This window comes from Cannabis sativa, chromosome 8 (genome assembly GCF_029168945.1).
Source record: "Cannabis sativa cultivar Pink pepper isolate KNU-18-1 chromosome 8, ASM2916894v1, whole genome shotgun sequence".
NCBI classification, from domain to species: Eukaryota; Viridiplantae; Streptophyta; class Magnoliopsida; order Rosales; family Cannabaceae; genus Cannabis; species Cannabis sativa.
Window position 1 is genome coordinate 23,778,453 of NC_083608.1, and position 18,852 is coordinate 23,797,304.

The following is an 18,852-nucleotide window of genomic DNA, read 5'->3' on the forward strand; positions in this document are numbered from 1 at the left end:
TCTCTACTAGTTCTTAACAATGGTGCGGCCATATGCAGTGAAGGGGAAGAAGAGAAAGAAGACAGTAGAGAAATATGACAAAGAAGAAGAAGAAGACGATGCGCTAGAGTTAGAAGATGAACAACAAGAACCGGAAGCACAAAAAGAAGAAGAAGAAGAAGAACATGGTGACTCAGTTGAACTTGAGGGAATCCCATTAGCCCCATCTACCCAAAAGCCAAAGGACCAGCCTGGGCTTATCTTTATTCTTGAGAAAGCTTCATTGGAAGTTGCAAAAGTGGGAAAGGTTATTGTTTTCTTGAGTCTAATATGTCTGTGTCAATCGGTTTAGATGTATCATGTTTTTATGCTATTTATTCTCATCCTTAACTGTTAATTTTTTTTTCCAGACTTACCAGCTTCTGAGCTCTGACGAGCATTCCCATTTCTTAATGAAGAATAAAAAAAATCCTGGAGATTACAGACCTGATATTACTCATCAGGTTTGCCTAAAAATTTCTCCTTTATTTATGAGATATAGTAATATTGGGGGGTTTATGAGTATGATGTTTTCTGATTTTCTGGGTATTTGTGATTTTATCTTATCATAAATAGTTTCATCTGTTACCAATTTATAAATACTCTTTCTATTACAACTGAAATTAGCAATATTTGCAGTGTCTTGTAGTTAGAATTTTTATTTTCTTCCTTTTAATAATAATCTCCAACTTTGAAACCTGTAGGCTCTACTAATGATTTTAGATAGTCCACTTAATAAAGCTGGGAGATTGCGAGCAGTGTATGTGAGAACAGAGAAAGGTGTTCTTATTGAAGTTAAACCATATGTTCGGTTACCAAGAACTTTTAAAAGGTTCAGTGGTGTCATGTGTAAGTTTCTCTTAGCCGAAATTGGGTTTTACTTGTATTTGTTTGTGCCCTCATTTTGTGTCACCCTCTTAGATGTTTGTCAATTCTTGTCAAAAACTTGCAGTGCAACTCTTACAGAAACTTAGCATAACTGCTGGTGGTAAGCGCGAAAAACTTTTAAGGGTGATCAAGAATCCTGTCACCCAATATTTGCCTGTCGATTCTCGCAAAATAGGTGAGTTTTAAACTCAGACATACTTTCCAATTGTTTGAATGTTTGCTTGTTTTTTCTTTTATTCTTAGTAGTTACAGTAATATGTTTGGATTGCAGGCCTATCATACAGTTCAAAGAAATTGGTGAGAATGCAAGACTATGTCACTACACTTAGCGATGATGCGAACCTTGTTTTCGTGGTATGTAAGAAAGTAGGCAAGTTCTATGTATATTTGTTTTTGTAGATGAACTTTCATTTCTTAATAAATTTAAATTTCAGGTTGGTGCGATGGCTCACGGGAAGGTTGAACCAGACTATGTTGAAGACCACGTAGCCGGTAAAACAAACATTAGCCCTTTAATTTGTTGATATGAAATATGTTATTAATGACTTATAGATATGGGTGTTGTGGGTATATCTTGTGTTTGTGCCATTTTTAAGTAATCTGTCAACTGTAAAAAAAAGAAAGAAATAACTCTTCCCCTTGTGGCTGTTTAAAGCATCAGAACGTGTAAGGTCTACAATTGGCGATTAGGAATACTACTCGAGAGAAACTTACATATAATAATGAATCTACGCTAATTGCATTGTAAAGAACTTGATATTGTTACTGTGAACAAGAGTAGCAGGGGCCACATTACTACCTTGAATAAGTATTTCAAAAAGTAGTTGATTGTTGTATGAAAATTCCTCCTTTTTATTGTTTATCAACAGAGTTTATTGATCAGGCAAATATATTACTAGAAAGGTTGAAACTACATTCTTTGATTTGACCATGTATCTTTACAAATTTTAACACTGACCTTTATGTACTAATTTTATAGGTTTATTTATTTTTGCAGTTTCTGGGTTTCCTCTGAGTGCTGCATATTGTACTACAATGATTTGCCAGGCATTGGAGAAAAAGTGGAATATACTGTAATCTGTGTCCTTCCAATCATTTGATTTAATTTCAAGTAGTTTATTTGTTCTTGAAATATGGTTCTTCTTCTTTTCGGTGTAGAAAGATAAATAGCCATTTTTGTCCTTGTCCAAGAAACGTAGTATTGAGTATTTTATTATTATTGGCAATATAGTTTGTTTGTATAAAAGTAAAAAGAAATGAAGCTTATTTGCAAGACATTAGAAGATGGCAACTGTAAGACTTGTTTTATATGTCATTCAATTCCAAGTTTTGTTAGAGATAAACCTGAGTGTTTTATGTTTTACTTCTTTATTAAGAACTTGACAGCAATACTAACCCAAACTACACATTTATTTAGTTACACTTAATTCTACAAATCTAATTTTTTTGTAGTAAGTTATTTTGAAATTTACTTTTGTTTTGCTCATTTTCCCACCGTCTAAATACCTCACTTAAGTGCCATTTTGGTAGTGGTTTATGTAATATTTAGAGAGAGGGAGGGAGGGTTTTACCACTGAAAATTAGATGGGAAATTTGACATTCCATGCTAAAAAAGGGAACATGGTGTTTAATTATACCTAATTATAACACATAGAAAAAATATACCAATCTTTCTATTTTCTTTCAAAAATATCCTTCTCATTTCAAATTTTCCACATTCCCTCTAACTACATTCTCTCTCTTCTTTCCCTCTCCCAAACTCACGAACCCACACCCAAACTCACGAACGGACGGACGCAGACCACCAAAGCTCCACCAAAACCCACGAACCCAAACCACCGTTCGAACCCACGGCCACCCAAACGAACGCCCCAACCAATCGGCGCCACCCACGAACCAAACGTCGAACCCACGGCCATACACAGTCTAACCTAGACGACCCCTCAAACCCACAGTCACCCGCACGACCCAGACGACCAGTCGAACCCACGGCGACCGAGGAGACCCGCGAACCCACCCACGACTGGAAAAACCTACACAGACGTCGAACCCAATACCCAGGTTTGTTCTTTATTTTTTTTTAACTTTAAATTCACAATCTGCGAAAAACCTGAAATGTATTTGTTTGGATTTATGAATTTTAGAGTTTGGGGAAGAAACTGAGTTTAGGGTGATAGATTTTGGGGGGTTTTTTGATTTTGTGTGACATTATGCGATGTGTATGCGATATGTGTGCGATTAGTGATACAATTTAAGGTCTGTTTCGTTGTGGGATTGTGTGTGCGATTTCTGTGCGATTATGTGCGATAAATGACTACTGTATCTGCAATTGTTGAATTTGTGCGATTTTGCTTGATGTCTTGTGCGAGTTTGTGCGATTTATGACTACTGTGTCTGCAATTGTTAAATTTGTGCGATTTTGGTCGATGTCTTGTGCGATTTTGTGCGATTTATATTCAAATATGTTGCCAACCAGCAAACAGAATTAAATTATTTCTGGTAGTGCGATTAATGTGCGATTTATGTGCGAGTTTGTGCGATATAGTATGTTATTCAGTGGTTGTTATGTGATTTATGTGCGATTTCTATATATGCGATTTATAATCTTTCTGTTTGTATTTGCAGATGGCTCCAGAACTCATTCTCCCCTTGGCTGAGCATTTTCCTGGGCGTATCACTTACCGAGGAAATGGGTACTTTGCTTCAATTAAAGCAAAGTTTGAAGCCTTTAACCTGACTGAGAGGGTGAAGGAAACTCCTTTTGGAGTTTTTTGGAATGCGAATGATCTGAAATTCTCTGGGGTGATTGTGCATCAACTACTGTTGAGGAAAATGAAAGTGACTGAGGTAAAGAATGATTAAGTGTGGTTTTACGTGGGTAAAACCGAGGCCAGATTTGGAAGGTCTGAGTTTGGATTGATCACTGGCCTGAAGATGAGCGGTGGCCCCTCGACTGAAGAATTGACTACACTATGTGAGTCTGATCGGATATTGCAGGACTACCTCAATAATGCCAAACGGGTCACTTTCAAAACCCTTTGGCTAGCTTTTGAGGCGTGCGATGTGGCCGACGACGTGTACAAGCTGGGGTTGTGTGCATTTGTTGAAGGTGTGCTACTATCAAGGGCTGAGGGTGTTTATATATGGTCGAATATGCTGAAGTTAGTAGAAAACGAGGAGAAGTTCTTCGAATATCCGTGGGGCCTTCTTTCATATCAGAAGTTGTTGTCATCCACAGCCAAAAGTATGACTGACCTGAGGAAGAACTACCTTGATAAATCTACTAAGGATAAGAAGAAAGGGAAGAAGGAGAAAAAAATTACTCAACCAAAGGCGAAGTACAATGTCTACGGATATGCACCGGCACTACAATACTGGGCCTTTGAGGTGATGCAAGATTTGGGGAAGAAGTACGGGCAGTGCAGAGGGACTAGATTCCCTCGAATGTTGAATTGGAGCACCCCCAACACGGTTACGAAACATGATGCGAAGCAACCTGATGTCGCTACACTATTTGAGAAAAGGGTATGTCAATCTGACTTTCTTTGTTGTTTTGGTATTTGTTTTGCTAAACTGTGATTTTCAACAATTTTATGCGATTTCAATGCGATTTTTGTGCGATTTAAACATGTTTTTTCATTTGTCTCTGTTACATTTTGCGAGTTTATGCGATTTCAATGCGATTTTTGTGCGATTTAGACATTTTTTCATTTGCCACTGTTTTATTTTGCGAGTTTATGCGATTTTCGTGCGATTTTTGTGCGATTTGACTATGCTGAATACGGCTCTGCTATTTTCTGCGATTTTATGCAACATATATGCGATATTTGTGCGACTTTACTATGCTGTATACCAACCTGATATTTTATGCGATTTTATGCGACGTGTATGCGATGTTTGTGCGATAATTAATATTTTTTTCGTTTTTTTTTTTCAGATGGTTGTTCTTCAAATTTTGTATCCTCGGAATTGGGAGGTGGACTATTGGAAGAGCAATTGTGAGGGTGAGGTCCCCACGATGGAAATGGGGTTGGATGAGGTCGAAGAAACGCAAGTCGGGGCGCAAGATTCGACCGCATTCCAGACCCAAGCCGAACGGGTGGCGGATTATGTCAAAAGGTCCAAAATTATTCCACCATCCCCACCCAAAGAAACACCAGACGCCTCCACATCTGCCACTGTGCCCCCAACGCCTGCCACTGTGCCCCCAAGCTCTGCTCCAGCCAATGACTCCGACTACCTCTTGTTGGCTAAGAGATTGGAGAAGGTAGAAGCGCAACAACTTGCGATTCTCACTACCCAGACTGAGATGAAGGCTGACTTCAAGAGAAGTCAGAAAGAGATGAAGAATCTTATCGTGGATCAAATTGCGACCGTGATAAGTTTGTTACAGAAGCAGCCTTCGGAGCCGACACAACCATCAAGGCCGGCACATCAATCAGACCCCACACATCCATCAGACACGGTAGAGCCATTACAGACGGTACATCCATCACCGCCGACATATGATGATGATGATGATGTCTACCCAGAAGATTGGCAACCTGACATATGTGACATTCCTTCTACTCCTACAAACGCCATTGTCATTTCGCTAGGTGATACAGAATCTCAGGATGTGGAAGAGTTGCAGGGGCCGCCAGCTGGGGTGGACTTTTGTAGGGTTAGGCAAAAGCGGAAGCCGGTTTTCTTGAATGACTACACAGCTGGGAAGAAGAAACAACGACATGGGCCCGTGGTAGTAGACACACTGAAACCGGCGGACCCCCGGCTGTTAAAATTTTTCCGAAAGTGGATCACTTATGCTAGGGACAACGGCCGTCCTAGGGATGTTCACACTGGCGAAGTCACTAGATCCTGGTTCGTGAAATTGATGGTGCTGAACGAATGGCTCGACGATGCTGTAAGTTATTTCTTAACAGAATTAATTTATTGTGTTTTTAAATGTTTGTGCGACTTATATGCGATGTTTGCACTTTATGTTTGATCTGTTTATGCGACTTTTATGCGATTTATATGCGATGTGTGTGCTATTATTCACTGATTTAGGTATTTTTTGCGACTTATGTGCGATAAAATTGCGATGTTTGTGCGATTTTTGAAACAATTTTGGTAATTTCTTTGTGCGATTTCCTGCGATATTTGTGCGACTTTTATGCGATTGTTGTCTTACTGTTTTCTTTTGGAACACAGCAACTTGATGCCATGGTGCACTTATTGAGAAGAATACGGACCCTGTACCCAGAAGTCTACACTCGAAAATGTGTAGTTTTGGACACATCTGCTCCACAGATCTTTGCCATGTATTGGAATTTCTATGAGGGTGACAAGAGCAAGATGAAATGGGATGAGGGTGTTATGAATTACGTGCAGGGGATACCGCACAGATACTTGCCATGTTGGGAGAACCAGGATTACATATACTTTGTGTTGCACCTTCCCAAAGAGCGTCACTGGGTGGCAGTTGAGGTGGATATTGACAACTGGGAGATCATTGTATATGATTTTGATATCGGTGGCACCGTTGAGGCAGCCATGGAGTCATATTTGAAACCTTACAGCGAGCTATTTGCGAATCTAATTCGAGCTAACGGTTATTTCCCATACAACAATTATGTACATCCGGTGGAGTTGGGGGATCTCAGTCAGCTCCTACCCCTATATTATAGACGAGTTACCTCTGAGGTCGCACCACAAACGAAGAGCAGGTGAATCTCTTTTTTTTGTATATTTTGAGTAATTTATTTAATTTTGCACTCCATTATGAATTACTTAACTTAATTGTTGCTAATATTTAGTAATTTTTTTTTTTGTAGTGGCAATTGTGGAATGTATGCCATGGAGCATATCGAGCACTTGATGCTGGACCGGTCGTTAGAGCATGTTCATGATGGTAACATGCTCATTTTTAGACATAGGTGGTGTGTGGACTTATTTTACCAGAACTTAACATGGTAGTTTTTTGTAGGTTCTTATACACATAAACTCCCCTTTTGTAATTGTATTATAATCTCACCAAACTTATATATAACAAGTAAATTTAAAGCTATTTAAATTGTTGCTTGTATCAATTTCTTTATTTTTTTAATTTTTGAGAAATACCTGTCTTATAACGGTAACTATGGGAAATGATGACATCTTGAAAAATGATTCTGATAACAATCGCATAAAAATCGCACATTAATCGCATAATATCGCCAAAAAATACAGAACCAAACAAACTAAAAAATCAAGATCCTGTCAGTTAACATCGCACTATAATCGCACAGTAATCGCATAATATCGCCAAAAATACAGAACCAAGCAAACTGAAAAATCAAGATCCTGTCAGCTAACATCGCACTAAAATCGCACAATAATCGCATAATATTGCCAAAAAATACAGAACAAAACAAACTAAAAAATCAAGATCCTGCCAGTTAAAATCGCACTAAATCGCACAGTAATCGCATAATGTCGCCTAAAAGTCGGTAAACAAACCAAAAAAGTATTAATCTAGGAGAAAATCGCACAATATCCAACAACCAGCAATACAACACATATTCATTTAAATATTAGAGAAATGGTTCAAACTCGAGCTTTGCATGTAGCTCTGTTGTGCCCTGAACCGTGACATAGCGAACAATGACGAGGTTCCACTACCACCTGACCACTAGACGGTCGACGCTTCGTCGGTCTTCTACCTGCATTGCTCTTCCTAGGCCGACCTACTGGTTTTTTCTCCACTGGTACCCCGATTCTTATGTTCTTGATATGTTCCGGTAGTACCCACTCATCCTCCTCGCCAACAATATTAATTGTGGCATCGTAGATCTTCTTCCACGTTTCTTTAGTGTAATATGGAGAGCAAAGTGTGTACACGCTCACATTCTGACTAACTGCTGCGGCACATGCATGGGGACAAGGGATTTTGAGCGTTTGGAAAAGTCTACAAGTGCATGTTCTCTCCACTAAGTTCACATCACCACCTCTCTCACCTTGAGGACTCGTACCAACGTTGAACAATTGGGCACCATTACGAAGGACACTCCTGAACATACCATCTTTGTGTTGATCCTTTAAATCATTTTCAAAAGTAGTAGCCAAAGGAGTAGCGCACTTACTAGCCTTTTCGAGACGAGAAGCAAACCAATTTCGAAGTGTGAACCTGATGAAGTCAATAAAAATAGTTACTAGATATTTTCTGAATTCTTCTATCACCTTGTTGAAGCTTTCGGCAGCGTTGCTTGTCATTATGTTGTACTGATCGCCTGGACAATAAGGACGAGCCCACTTTTCAAACCCTATTTGCTCGACGTATGTAGCAATGGCAGGGTCCATCTGTTTCAGCACCTCAAAATGCCTATCACATTCCGTCTTGTTCCATGCGTAAGCTGCAAGCCATATTTGTTGGTTGCATACATCAGTCTTAAACTTGTCAACGACATTCATAGTAATATGCTTGAAGCATGCACAATGGCATGCTTCTGGGAAAACAACATCAACAGCATGTTCAATGCTTTGATGCCTATCCGATATGAACATAAGATTTTCAACCTCACCAATGGCTTCCTTCAACTTTCGCAAGAAATACTTCCAAGAGTCATAATGATTCTCACTGTCAACAATTGCAAAGGCTACCGGAAACAATTGGTTGTTTGCATCGTACGCAACAGCAACTAACAGTGTTCCTCCATACTTCGTCTTCAAGAATGTTCCGTCGATACTAATCACAGGACGACAAAACTTAAATCCCTTCCTACAAGCATCGAGTGACCAGAAACAGTACTTAAACCGGTTATCCTCGCTGACAATGTCAGTAATAGTGCCTGGATTCTTCTGTTCCAGCATGTAGAAGTAACCATATAATTTCGTATAAGATTCTGCTGGAGTACCCCTCTTGTACATAACTGCCTTCTCTCTGCATCTCCAAGCTTTCTCATTACTCATCTTGATGCCATATTCATCAAACATATCCCTCTGTATGTCTTTTGCCTTGTAGTTAGATCCATCTGATGTGTACTTGTTCTTAATAATGTGACCAATGACCCACGGTGCTGCTTGCTGGTGATCAGAATGTCTAGAATCCAAGCTACATGTGTGTTCGTTGTGAAACACAGTAACCTCAAACATGTCACAAAGTGCCTTTTTCTTCTCCCTTAATCTCCATTTACAATTTTCATCCTTACAAGTAACGTAAAACACATCAGTGCCAGACTTACTTACCATCCACTCAAAATTATTTTTCAGTGCATACCTTCCCACTACATTCTTCAATTCTTCCTTGTTTTTGTACAACTTGCCAAGATATATCTCCCCTGAAGGCGTACCACTAAGAGATGTTGTATACACATTATTTTCCTCTATGTCTTCCCTTGTCCACACAAGAGGTTTGAATTTAGTAGAAACTTCAAATTCAGATACAGGAGCACTATCAGAAGGACCTGTTAGGCGATTCTCACTACGGGAGGGGGGGGGGGGGGTCTTCTTTGTCGCTTTACTTGGTTGCTTGGAGTTAGTTCCATCCTCAATGGAAGTACATCTGTAGCCACATCATCATCCACACCAAAATCAACCACAGGATCATTGTTGTAAAAGGGAGCATCGAACTCATCTGAATGATGAAATTCAATACTCACTCTCTCATCATCTACATTAGTGCCAACTTGCTCGTCCAAACCAACCCCCAGATCAGTTTATAGGACAAAGGTCCCAACAACACTTCTAGGGGTTACATTTCGGGGAGTCTGCTCCAAATTCACATTCTTCTTCACCTTAGTCACAAATAGTGGCAACAAGTTGTCCACACTCATTTTTGCCTTCATGCTCAAGAACACTCGTAGTTGACTATCTTTCACTAAAACCTCAGGTGGAAACTTAGTGTCTTTCATGTACATGTAAAGAACTTCTAACTTCAATTCATACACCAAGGGGTCCACCTCCAACTCCTCATGCAAAACTTCACGCAACTTTTTCAGTGTACAGTCAATGTCCAATATCAATGTCTTACTTTTAGAGGAATCAAATACCCAGTTGAAACCCTCCAAAGTCCAAACGCCATCATACAGTACAGGCACAAATACAGATGAATCTGTCCCAAAGAAATACAAACAAATAAACAGAAAAAATCAGCATACAATATCGCACATACATCGCACAAGGTACTACGGAAGTCGCACAATGTCGCCTAATACAACAATAATATGCTGGAGTATCATGTCGCACAATAATTGCACACAAAATCGCATAAGGTCGCGCAAGAAAACATACATGACAAAATCGCATAATGCTGCACAAATGTCGCACACAAATCGCATAACATCATAATTGCACACTAAATCACATAACTATCGTACAATGTCGCCAAAATTAATCATGTCACCCCTAACCTCAGTTTCCTCATGAGATCGCACAAATAATCGCACAAAGTCGCATAAAATCGCAAAAAAACGTAAAAACCCAGAAAAACACAGACTGTTCGGAACAAACTCTACCTCCATTTCAAGGACACAAAAGCCACAAATTACAACTAACAACGTTCAGATCCATACAATACAACAAAAAACAACACTATTTACTAAGAAAAATACTTACCCATTGCTTTGTTGAGTGTGGTGGACTTTGAGGGTGAGAATGTTGAAGGTGGCAGTCGGCCAAGACGTGGAGATGGTGGAGGTGGCAGGCGGCGGCAGTCGACGGCAGCGGCGGTGATAGAGAGAGAAAATGAGAAAGAGAGACAAAGTGAAGGAGAGAGAGTGCAAGAAGAGAGAGAGATCAAACGAGAGGGAAAGAGAGAGAAAGGAGAGGCTGATTTTTTTGGGTTTGAGGAGAGGGCATTTTGGGGTTACCATTAAAAGATTAGCATAGTTACAAAATTCTTAGGATGATGGTATAATTAAACACCATTAGTCATTTTTAAGCATAAAATGTCAAATTTTCCTTTCATATTTGTGGAGTTTAAGTGTAACTAAATGTGTTGCCACCAATATCCCTGAGAAGTATACAATCGTGGCTTCTTCTGTTTTAATATGGAGGAATTCGAATGGGGCTTTCTGTTTCATAAATTGGTTTAAAAGAAAACATAACTCTGAATTTTTTACCTTGTGGAAGAGGAAGAAATAAAAAAAAGGAATATAAAAAACACAAATTGTTATTCAGACAAGGGACACGTGGCAGAGGATGAAAAGCAATACGGGTCTGGGACCTAGAGAAGACCAAGTTCATTATACTTTCAGGAGACACTTGGAAGCCACTTGAGAAATCTAACAAGAACGCCATTTGAACATAGGAAACTGAAGGCCTATCATGAAGCAAGAGTCAGATAGCCCAAGCAATGGTTATACTTTTTTGATACAGGATCAGATCTTGTTCTCTACGTTAGACCATGGTAGTGTGCACACCTCGCCTTTGAATACACCTTTTTTGCTTGACGGCTTGCCTAGGCGTCTTATTTTCAAGGTGCAACCTTTTGGTGACACGTGTCCTACCACAATGGTCCCATTGTACAACTGCCTCATCGCACCAGAAAGAACTTTCTTGGGAGCCCAATAGTCACTATTTTATATGTATATCACCATAATAGTGGGCTCTTTTGCAGAAACTCTAAACGGGTCATGGTTACACCCATACCCGTACTTTAACTTATAAATACCTCTTTATTTTCACATAGAGGGGGGGATAAAAAAAAAAGATAGCCTGAGCTCTGCTAAAATTATTCTAAGCTTTCTTCTTCTTCAAGAGAAACTAAGAGAGCAGAGCTAGGGTTTTCTTGTAAACACCACTTTACAAGCCTTTTTTAGGCCAATATACTGACTCGTGGACTAAGGCTTATTAACACCTGAACCACGTAAAACTCTCCATCTATTTTACTTATTGTATTTATTATTTCTTAATTTCTTTATTAATTAGTTTATGAAAATCTCAATAAATGTTTTGGTGCTTTCATTGAGAGCTTAGGAAAGATCAAAGCCACGATGTTGCTCAAACCATGGTGGCTAAGTTATTAAACACAAAATTACAATTTTAAAACTAACTAAGTTATTAAAAAATTCATTTAGATATAAAACAATATTAAAATTTTAATTTTTGTAAAAACTAAATTTTACGGGAACAAGCTTGAGTCTATTTTTTTTTCCTCTAAAAATCTAAATTTTTTAAGTAAACATAACTTTTTTCTAGTTTAATTTCTAACTTTTTTCAAAATAATTTTATATTTTTATTAAATCTTTAATTATTTTTCTTTATTTTTTAAGATGTGAATTTATAAATATAAATAAGTTTGATTTTTTCTTGAAAAAATCTTAATTTATTTAAATTATTTATTGAATTTATAATAGTTTTAGTTTGATTTTACCATCCAAGCCATAGAGAATTGGGTTCCTAGAAACCATCTCACTACGATATGGTATCGTGACTCTCTGAATAGGAACCTCAGTGAAAGTTTTCTCGGTTATCTCAATTTGTATTGGTTCAACCATGGGAGTGTGATCATCTTCTACAGGTGTGGAAGATGAAAGAATATTGGTTGGAGTTAATTATGAAAGCATTTCCTCTAGTACTACCTTGATGTGAGGCTTGATGTCCTTGATATAGTCATTTTGTAGAAATATGGCATTTGTGAAAACAAACACTTTATTATCTTTATGACTATAATAGTATCCACCCCTAGTCTCATTACAGTTACCAAAAAATTTGCAAAATTTAGTTCGTCTTTCTAGCTTCCCTTCTTCATTTCGTAAGACATGAGCGGTGCACCCACAGATTCTGTAATGGCCCAAGCTAGGCATGCGACCACTCCATAATTATACAGGTGTATTGGGAACAGATTTTGATGGGACTTCAATTAGAATATCGTTCGCCATTGTTAAAGAATATCTCCAGAAAGATACTGGCAGAGTTGAATAACTGAGCATAGACCTCACTATTTCCATAAGTGTGCGATTTTGACACTTCGCAACACCATTTTGTTGTGAAGTAGATGGGGCAGTAAGTTGAGATTTAATTCCAAGCTGAATTAATTGATCTTTGAACTGCATATCCAATTATTCTCCACCCCTACAAGTTCGCAAGATCTTTAAAGTTTTACCTAATTGGTTTTGAGTCAACACTAGAATTCTCGAATCTTTTCAAATGTTTTTTATTTTTATGCATTAGGTAAACAATACCATATCTAGAGAAATCATCAATGAAAGTTTTCAAATACTCGTATCCACCCCAGGCTCATACATTTAGAGGTCCATAGACATCTAAATGAACCATCTCTAAGGCACGTTCTCCCTTTGTAGAAAAAGAATGTTTGGTCATTTTGCCTTCTAGATAAGATTTGTAGACAGGTAATTCACTTAGGGTGATATTTTATTAAAAGTGTAAGTAAATTACATAGCTGATTATCATGTCAGTGTAAATCCAGTGCACTGATTAATCACGGAACTAATATGGTTTATATTATAGAGTCATAACTACTTTCCATTGTATAGACAACATTATAATCATGAATAATAATAATGTGATAGGGAGTTAATATAATTTATATATAATGATCATGAAAGTAATATATGAACCAACTAATACACGAAATAGTAATTAAATAATTTATATTCTCTTATTGATAAAAAAAATTAAGATAAACATAAAATTAAGTTTTATTTAGGGCATAAAAACTCAACATAATGAAGATAAATTGAATGCAAGAAATCAAAACAAACACAAAGTTGTGTCAGCCGTGCTCCTACTCCAATTTTAGAACCACAATTTCCTTCTCTTTCTTCGTTCAAACAATCTTCAAGTACAATATCACACTCCGAGCAAGTCTAAGAGAAACAACACTCAATCACAAATGTTTCACACTTATAATTCCTGAGTTCAACTTTGTTAGACCTTTTTAACAAAATAGTTGTCACAATATATTTTAATTTAATTTGAATATTTATTGTAAATGTTTAAATGACTTGATTTAATTTTATATGGCTAATCTTAATTTATTGTATTATTCTCATAGAAAGGAAATATTCCTTTTTTAGATTAAAGGATATAAATTATGGTTAATTTGACATTAATTTCTCCTTGTTACTTGATTCAGTTTCGGTTGTATACACACTCATTCTTGTGTGCATGAACTTAGATGGAATCATGGGAGGATACTGATTGAGTTGCAACATCAAATGGTGAATTTGTTGTTTCGGATCAATTAACATTTAAGTCAAAGAATATTTTATTTTAGAAAAGTTTTTATACTGTTGTATAAACGTGTACAAGTTATCTCTAGGGTTTCTATAATGTATAAATAGAACCTAGAGCACCTTTTTTCTCTTATCTCTCCTAGTATCTTATTTTCATATCTTAAGTTTTGTGAGAAGAGTGCTTCTTTTGTAAAAACCTGAAGTTTTCTACTAAGTTTTTGTGTCTTTGTTATTTGTTATCTTGTTGTTCATAGAATAGATTCAAGAGAAGCTTTGAACAAACATGGTGTTTGAGTGCAAACTTTTCTAAGTCTCATTTCACGAGGAAATGAACACATATCTTCGGGAGAATATTTTTCTAAGACTCATTTTGGAAGAAAGTGAGCTCACATCAAGTGCTGAAGAGATTTCACTACTTGGTGTGTTTCAGAAATAAAGATTAGCAAAGTGGATTACAAAAGGTTGCGACAAAAGTTTGGAGGGATTCAAATTTTGTATAATTCAATTGAATTTGTAATCTTTGATACTTTACTAATTGATTTTACTCTCTGAGTATGATCCCGTAGATTAGTAGTATTTGAAATACTGATACAACTTATAATCTTTTATTTTCTGCAATTATTAACTGTTGCAAGTACTGATTCTGTGTTCGCAAGTAACCAAGCTGTTACTGAAAATTATCGGCAACGATTCAATAATTATTATTATAGAAATAAATTATTTTTTTGTAAAACACCGACTTTCAAACTTATTCAAACAGTTGAGTGAACTCAATACAAAACTCCCCTAAAGAAAATCTAGCTTTCTCTTTTTTTTAAATGAATTTCTCTCCTGATTCTATTTCTAATCAATTGTGGACTTGAGCACCACATAATATATAGACAATATGAACATCTCTAATAAAGTGCTAAAAAAGTGGTGTATTGCTATATTTTAGCACAATTAATTAAAAAAAAATATTATTTCAATAGTTTTAAAAAGTGTGCTAAATTTAGCACATGCTAAAAATTATGTTAAATTTATCTTACAGCTGAGATTGGTAGTAATCCCAGCTACATTTGGAGGAGCATTCTTGAAGCGCAATTTGTTATCAAAATGAGTGTCCGTAAGTGCATTACTTCGGGTTCTACTACTAGTATTTTGAAGGATCCTTGGCTCAATGATGAGCATCAGTCTTTCATTATGTCTTCTAATCCGGCGTTGGTTAATCAACATGTGTCAGCGTTAATGAAGACTACTTGTAGAGAGTGGGATGACGAGGTGTTGTTGGATGTTCTTTGTGACCGTGATTATAGGTTAGTCAAAGCTATTCCTCTTAGTCAGTCGGTTGATGATGATTTTTGGTTTTGGTTTAAGGATAGTTCGGGTATGTTTACTGTGAGGTCGGCTTATAATCTAATTCAGGAAAATAAAGGTTATCGGGGCCAAGCTGATAACTCTGGGTTTTGGCGTTCTCTTTGGCAGTTGAAGGTACCTCCGAAGGTGAAAAACATGTTATGGCGTGCGTGTTCCAATTGCTTACCTACTTGTTTTCAACTGTCTTTGAAACATGTGCATGTTGATGTTACTTGTCCTCTCTGTCAGGGAGCGGTTGAAACTATCCTGCATATACTTGTGGAGTGCCCTTTTTCTCAGAATTGCTGGCGGGCTGCTGCAATTCCGAGCTTCCCTTCGATTGCTTCTAATTTTGCAGGTTGGTTTGATGATGGAATTAAGGTGTGGCGAAAAGATGATCTACATAGGGCTGCCATGTTGTGCTGGGCTTTATGGAATAACTGAAATAAAGTTGTTTGGGACTCAAAGCACTCTTCGATTGAGGAGGTGGTGTCAACAGCTTCTCTTAACTTTGTCTCTTGGAGTGATGCTCAAAAAAAGTTCTCTACTTCTCCTAATGACTTGGGTCATGAGCGATATGGTGAGCATTGGACTAAACCGGAGTTATCTTATATCAAAGTTAATGTTGATGGCGTTATTTTCTCCGAAGAAAGTCGTTTTGGTTTCGGGATGGTGGCTAGGGATAGCACTGGCGTTGTGTTGGAGGCAGTTCAAACGTGTCGTTCGGGTTCTTGGGGTCCTCTAATGGTGGAAGCATGGGACTAAAGGACGCTCTGAGTTGGATCAAGAGGAAAGGTTGGCATCATGTCATAGTGGAGTCCGATTGCTTTACACTTGTCAATGATACTAAGAATGCTAAGTCTTTAGTTTCTCCTTATGGTTTAGTGCTAAAAGATTGTATTAGTTTGTTAACCTCTTTAATTTCAGTTGAATGTTGTTTTGTTAAACGATCTGCGAATAAGCTTGCGCATGCTTTTGCGAGAGCTTCTCTTTTGGAGGTTGATCGTGTTCTTAGTGGAGTTTCTTTACCTGCTTGTTATTCTTCCTTAGTTTTGGAAGATTCGTTTTGAATAAAGCTTTGAATTTCAAAAAAAAAAAAAAAAGATATAGCATTGTGTGAAATATGGCTTATAATAAATGTCACTTTTTTATTTACTATAATGCCACCAATTACCTTATAAGGGAAATTTACACCAAATACTAACTTTTTTTTCAAACTTTACATTTATACTTTGACAAAGAAATTTTAACATTTATGCTTTCTCTACTCTAACTCACTTTTTTTTATAAGTTAGTTGCTGACTCTCTCTCTCTCTCTCTCTCTCTCTCTCTCTCTCTCTCTCTCTCTCTCTCTCTCTCTCTCTCTCTCTCTCTCTCTCTCTCTCTCTCTCTCTCTCTCTCTCTCTCTCTCTCTTAATTTTTTTTATTTTTGTATGTATATATAAATATATAATAAGTGTACATTTTTATATCTTACTTTTTAAACACTCTTTCTCTCTCTTACAAAAAGATTAAGAGCACTCTTCCTAATTTTTTTTTTTAATTTTTTACATGATTAATAAAAGTAGTATATTTTTTTTGGATATTTTTTAGTTTATTCAGAGTTAATTTATGAATGATTTGCATATTTTAACAAGATTGATGTCATGTTATTTTTCTATTGATTTATAATTATCTTTTTGTTATTTTATAGTAATTTTATAGTTGTTAATATTTTATATTTTAGGTGTTCTATAATTGTTTTATAGTTATTTTTATGTTGTTTTTGTGTTTTTTTGTACTGTTGTTGTCTAGTTTATGTGTATTTTTTATCGGGTATATTTTTAGTTTATTCAAGATAATATTTTTTGTTGTATATATGTATATTTATTTTGTTGTTTTTTAGTTATTTTTTAGTCTATAGTTGTTTTTTAACTATCACTAACTCAAAAAGGAAAAGAGAAACAAAAAGATAAAGTTGTAACAACAAATTCCATAAAAAAAATAATGTAATAGTACAAAAAAGATTAATAAAGTTATCAAAACTACAAAAAAAAAAATCGTAATACAAAAATATATTTACAAGTTGTAATTATTTTGCTAATTGTAATTAGGTCTGTTGCCCCTGATTTCGCCCAATATACGTGGACCAATCAAGCAGGGACACGTGGATCAGATAACTTGTAAATATTTGCTAAGTCTTTGAATGCCACAAGGAAGCACCCTGGGCATAAGTCCCGGAGGAGGCACTCGGAGTACAAGGTGCTCCCGGAAGCTCGCATAGCATAAAGCCTCTCCGCGAAGTGTCAGGCTTCTCCTGAGCAATCAAGTCGCATTTAATGCTGCATGGGAGGAAGCGTGTTGGGACTGCAACACGCAATAAAGTCCGACTCAAGACAACCTCCAAACAAAGAAATGGCCTACGAATGATCATTTAAGTCTAGCGACGGCTACTCTGCGAAGAGTCACATCAATCACAAGGCAAAAAGGACATTCCTCATAAAAACCCTACAGCACCCAGGGATTTGACCATGCATTACCCATGGTATATTCATTGGGAATACCCAACTTTATGGATACTTACAGATACGTTTGTAAGAACAATTCTAGGGATTACCCCACCAAAACACTATAAATACCCCCTCAAAGCTCATTTAATGGGATCGAGAATCTTGGGTTGCATATGAGCAAGAAGAGTAAATACTCACCAAGAACATTCTCTGTATTTATAAGGGTAACATTCCCCCAAGTGTGGAATCTGTATTAAATACATCCATCAATAACAAAGACTCGTGGACTAAGGCTCATTAACGCCCCAACCACGTAAAAATCCTTATCTCGCTTTCTTACAGCTTAATATTATAATCATATTTTAATAGTTGCCGAAAATCTCGGTCAACATTTTGGTGCTTTCATTGAGAGCTGAAGAAAGCTGTTACACAACAAGCATTTGGCTTCACAAAGATGGTGGAGACAAGAAGTACACGTCAGCCTCGCCCTCTGGAAGATGCACAAGACCCGAATGAGGAAGATGTAGCCTCAAGAGCAGCAGAGGAGTCCGAGGAAGAAGAAATAGTCCCCGACGAGGACTACGAGGGGAACCTCGACGAGTATGCCTACGACGAAGGAAGTTACTCAGAGTTGGTGCTTCTCAGACAAAAAGCTATTGATCACGAAGCCGAGATCGAAGCTCAGAAAGCGCAAAACCAGAAAATGCAGGAAGTGATGCTAGCCATGCAGAAAGCCATGGAAGTAGCTGGCATTCACGTGCACCCCAAGGCAATGACCGCTGGACTCAACAGGGAGCCAGCGACATCTTCGCCTAATTCCCAGCAGCAGAAATCTAGGGAACCTAGCCCTATAAGATATCCTGCTGAGGGAAATCAGACAAAAAACCCTACTTCTACCCCTGGGCGAAAGAAAAAGGTGCAGGATCCGCGAAGGGTCCGCTCAGATTTCCCTAAAGGGAAAGGTC

General features: G+C 37.3%; 4 protein-coding genes across 4 annotated transcripts; 3 read left to right on the forward strand and 1 right to left on the reverse strand.

Annotated features, from left to right (window-relative positions):
* The first annotated feature begins 7 nt into the window (after positions 1 to 7).
* On the forward strand, positions 8 to 2,249 carry LOC115701331 (uncharacterized). Its single transcript, XM_030629094.2, has 7 exons — positions 8 to 286; positions 390 to 482; positions 723 to 867; positions 971 to 1,081; positions 1,178 to 1,260; positions 1,341 to 1,398; positions 1,904 to 2,249. The coding sequence occupies exons 1-7, from the start codon at positions 20 to 22 to the stop codon at positions 1,981 to 1,983; spliced, it is 837 nt and encodes a 278-aa protein (XP_030484954.1). The 5' UTR covers positions 8 to 19; the 3' UTR covers positions 1,984 to 2,249.
* A 93-nt stretch (positions 2,250 to 2,342) lies between these two features.
* LOC115701399 (uncharacterized) lies at positions 2,343 to 7,087 on the forward strand. Its single transcript, XM_061102614.1, has 4 exons — positions 2,343 to 4,431; positions 4,844 to 5,809; positions 6,100 to 6,614; positions 6,723 to 7,087. The coding sequence occupies exons 1-4, from the start codon at positions 3,841 to 3,843 to the stop codon at positions 6,862 to 6,864; spliced, it is 2,214 nt and encodes a 737-aa protein (XP_060958597.1). The 5' UTR covers positions 2,343 to 3,840; the 3' UTR covers positions 6,865 to 7,087.
* A 386-nt stretch (positions 7,088 to 7,473) lies between these two features.
* On the reverse strand, positions 7,474 to 10,483 carry LOC133030492 (uncharacterized). The gene is made up of 4 exons (XM_061103248.1): positions 10,480 to 10,483; positions 9,660 to 9,976; positions 9,395 to 9,554; positions 7,474 to 9,293 (listed from the first exon to the last, which is right to left on the reverse strand). The coding sequence occupies exons 1-4, from the start codon at positions 10,481 to 10,483 to the stop codon at positions 7,474 to 7,476; spliced, it is 2,301 nt and encodes a 766-aa protein (XP_060959231.1).
* A 4,675-nt stretch (positions 10,484 to 15,158) lies between these two features.
* On the forward strand, positions 15,159 to 16,163 carry LOC115724998 (uncharacterized). The gene is made up of 3 exons (XM_061103250.1): positions 15,159 to 15,545; positions 15,648 to 15,779; positions 15,867 to 16,163. The coding sequence occupies exons 1-3, from the start codon at positions 15,159 to 15,161 to the stop codon at positions 16,161 to 16,163; spliced, it is 816 nt and encodes a 271-aa protein (XP_060959233.1).
* Positions 16,164 to 18,852: the final 2,689 nt, after the last annotated feature.

What these genes read in the sequence shown, in the direction of transcription:
- LOC115701331 (XM_030629094.2), top strand. Translation starts at nt 20, where the DNA reads ATGGTGCGGCCATATGCAGTGAAGGGGAAGAAGAGAAAGAAGACAGTA. An exon ending in AAGTTGCAAAAGTGGGAAAG is followed by an intron (nt 287 to 389) that starts GTTATTGTTTTC and finishes TTTTTTTTCCAG; the next exon opens with ACTTACCAGCTTCTGAGCTC. An exon ending in TGTTGAAGACCACGTAGCCG is followed by an intron (nt 1,399 to 1,903) that starts GTAAAACAAACA and finishes TTATTTTTGCAG; the next exon opens with TTTCTGGGTTTCCTCTGAGT.
- LOC115701399 (XM_061102614.1), top strand. Translation starts at nt 3,841, where the DNA reads ATGAGCGGTGGCCCCTCGACTGAAGAATTGACTACACTATGTGAGTCT. An exon ending in ACGAATGGCTCGACGATGCT is followed by an intron (nt 5,810 to 6,099) that starts GTAAGTTATTTC and finishes TTTGGAACACAG; the next exon opens with CAACTTGATGCCATGGTGCA. An exon ending in GCACCACAAACGAAGAGCAG is followed by an intron (nt 6,615 to 6,722) that starts GTGAATCTCTTT and finishes TTTTTTTTGTAG; the next exon opens with TGGCAATTGTGGAATGTATG.
- LOC133030492 (XM_061103248.1), bottom strand. An exon ending in TGCCACTATTTGTGACTAAG is followed by an intron (nt 9,555 to 9,659) that starts GTGAAGAAGAAT and finishes GGTTTGGACGAG; the next exon opens with CAAGTTGGCACTAATGTAGA. An exon ending in GAGGATGGAACTAACTCCAA is followed by an intron (nt 9,294 to 9,394) that starts GCAACCAAGTAA and finishes CTGAATTTGAAG; the next exon opens with TTTCTACTAAATTCAAACCT.
- LOC115724998 (XM_061103250.1), top strand. Translation starts at nt 15,159, where the DNA reads ATGAGTGTCCGTAAGTGCATTACTTCGGGTTCTACTACTAGTATTTTG. An exon ending in AGTTGAAGGTACCTCCGAAG is followed by an intron (nt 15,546 to 15,647) that starts GTGAAAAACATG and finishes CCTCTCTGTCAG; the next exon opens with GGAGCGGTTGAAACTATCCT. An exon ending in GGTTTGATGATGGAATTAAG is followed by an intron (nt 15,780 to 15,866) that starts GTGTGGCGAAAA and finishes TGGGACTCAAAG; the next exon opens with CACTCTTCGATTGAGGAGGT.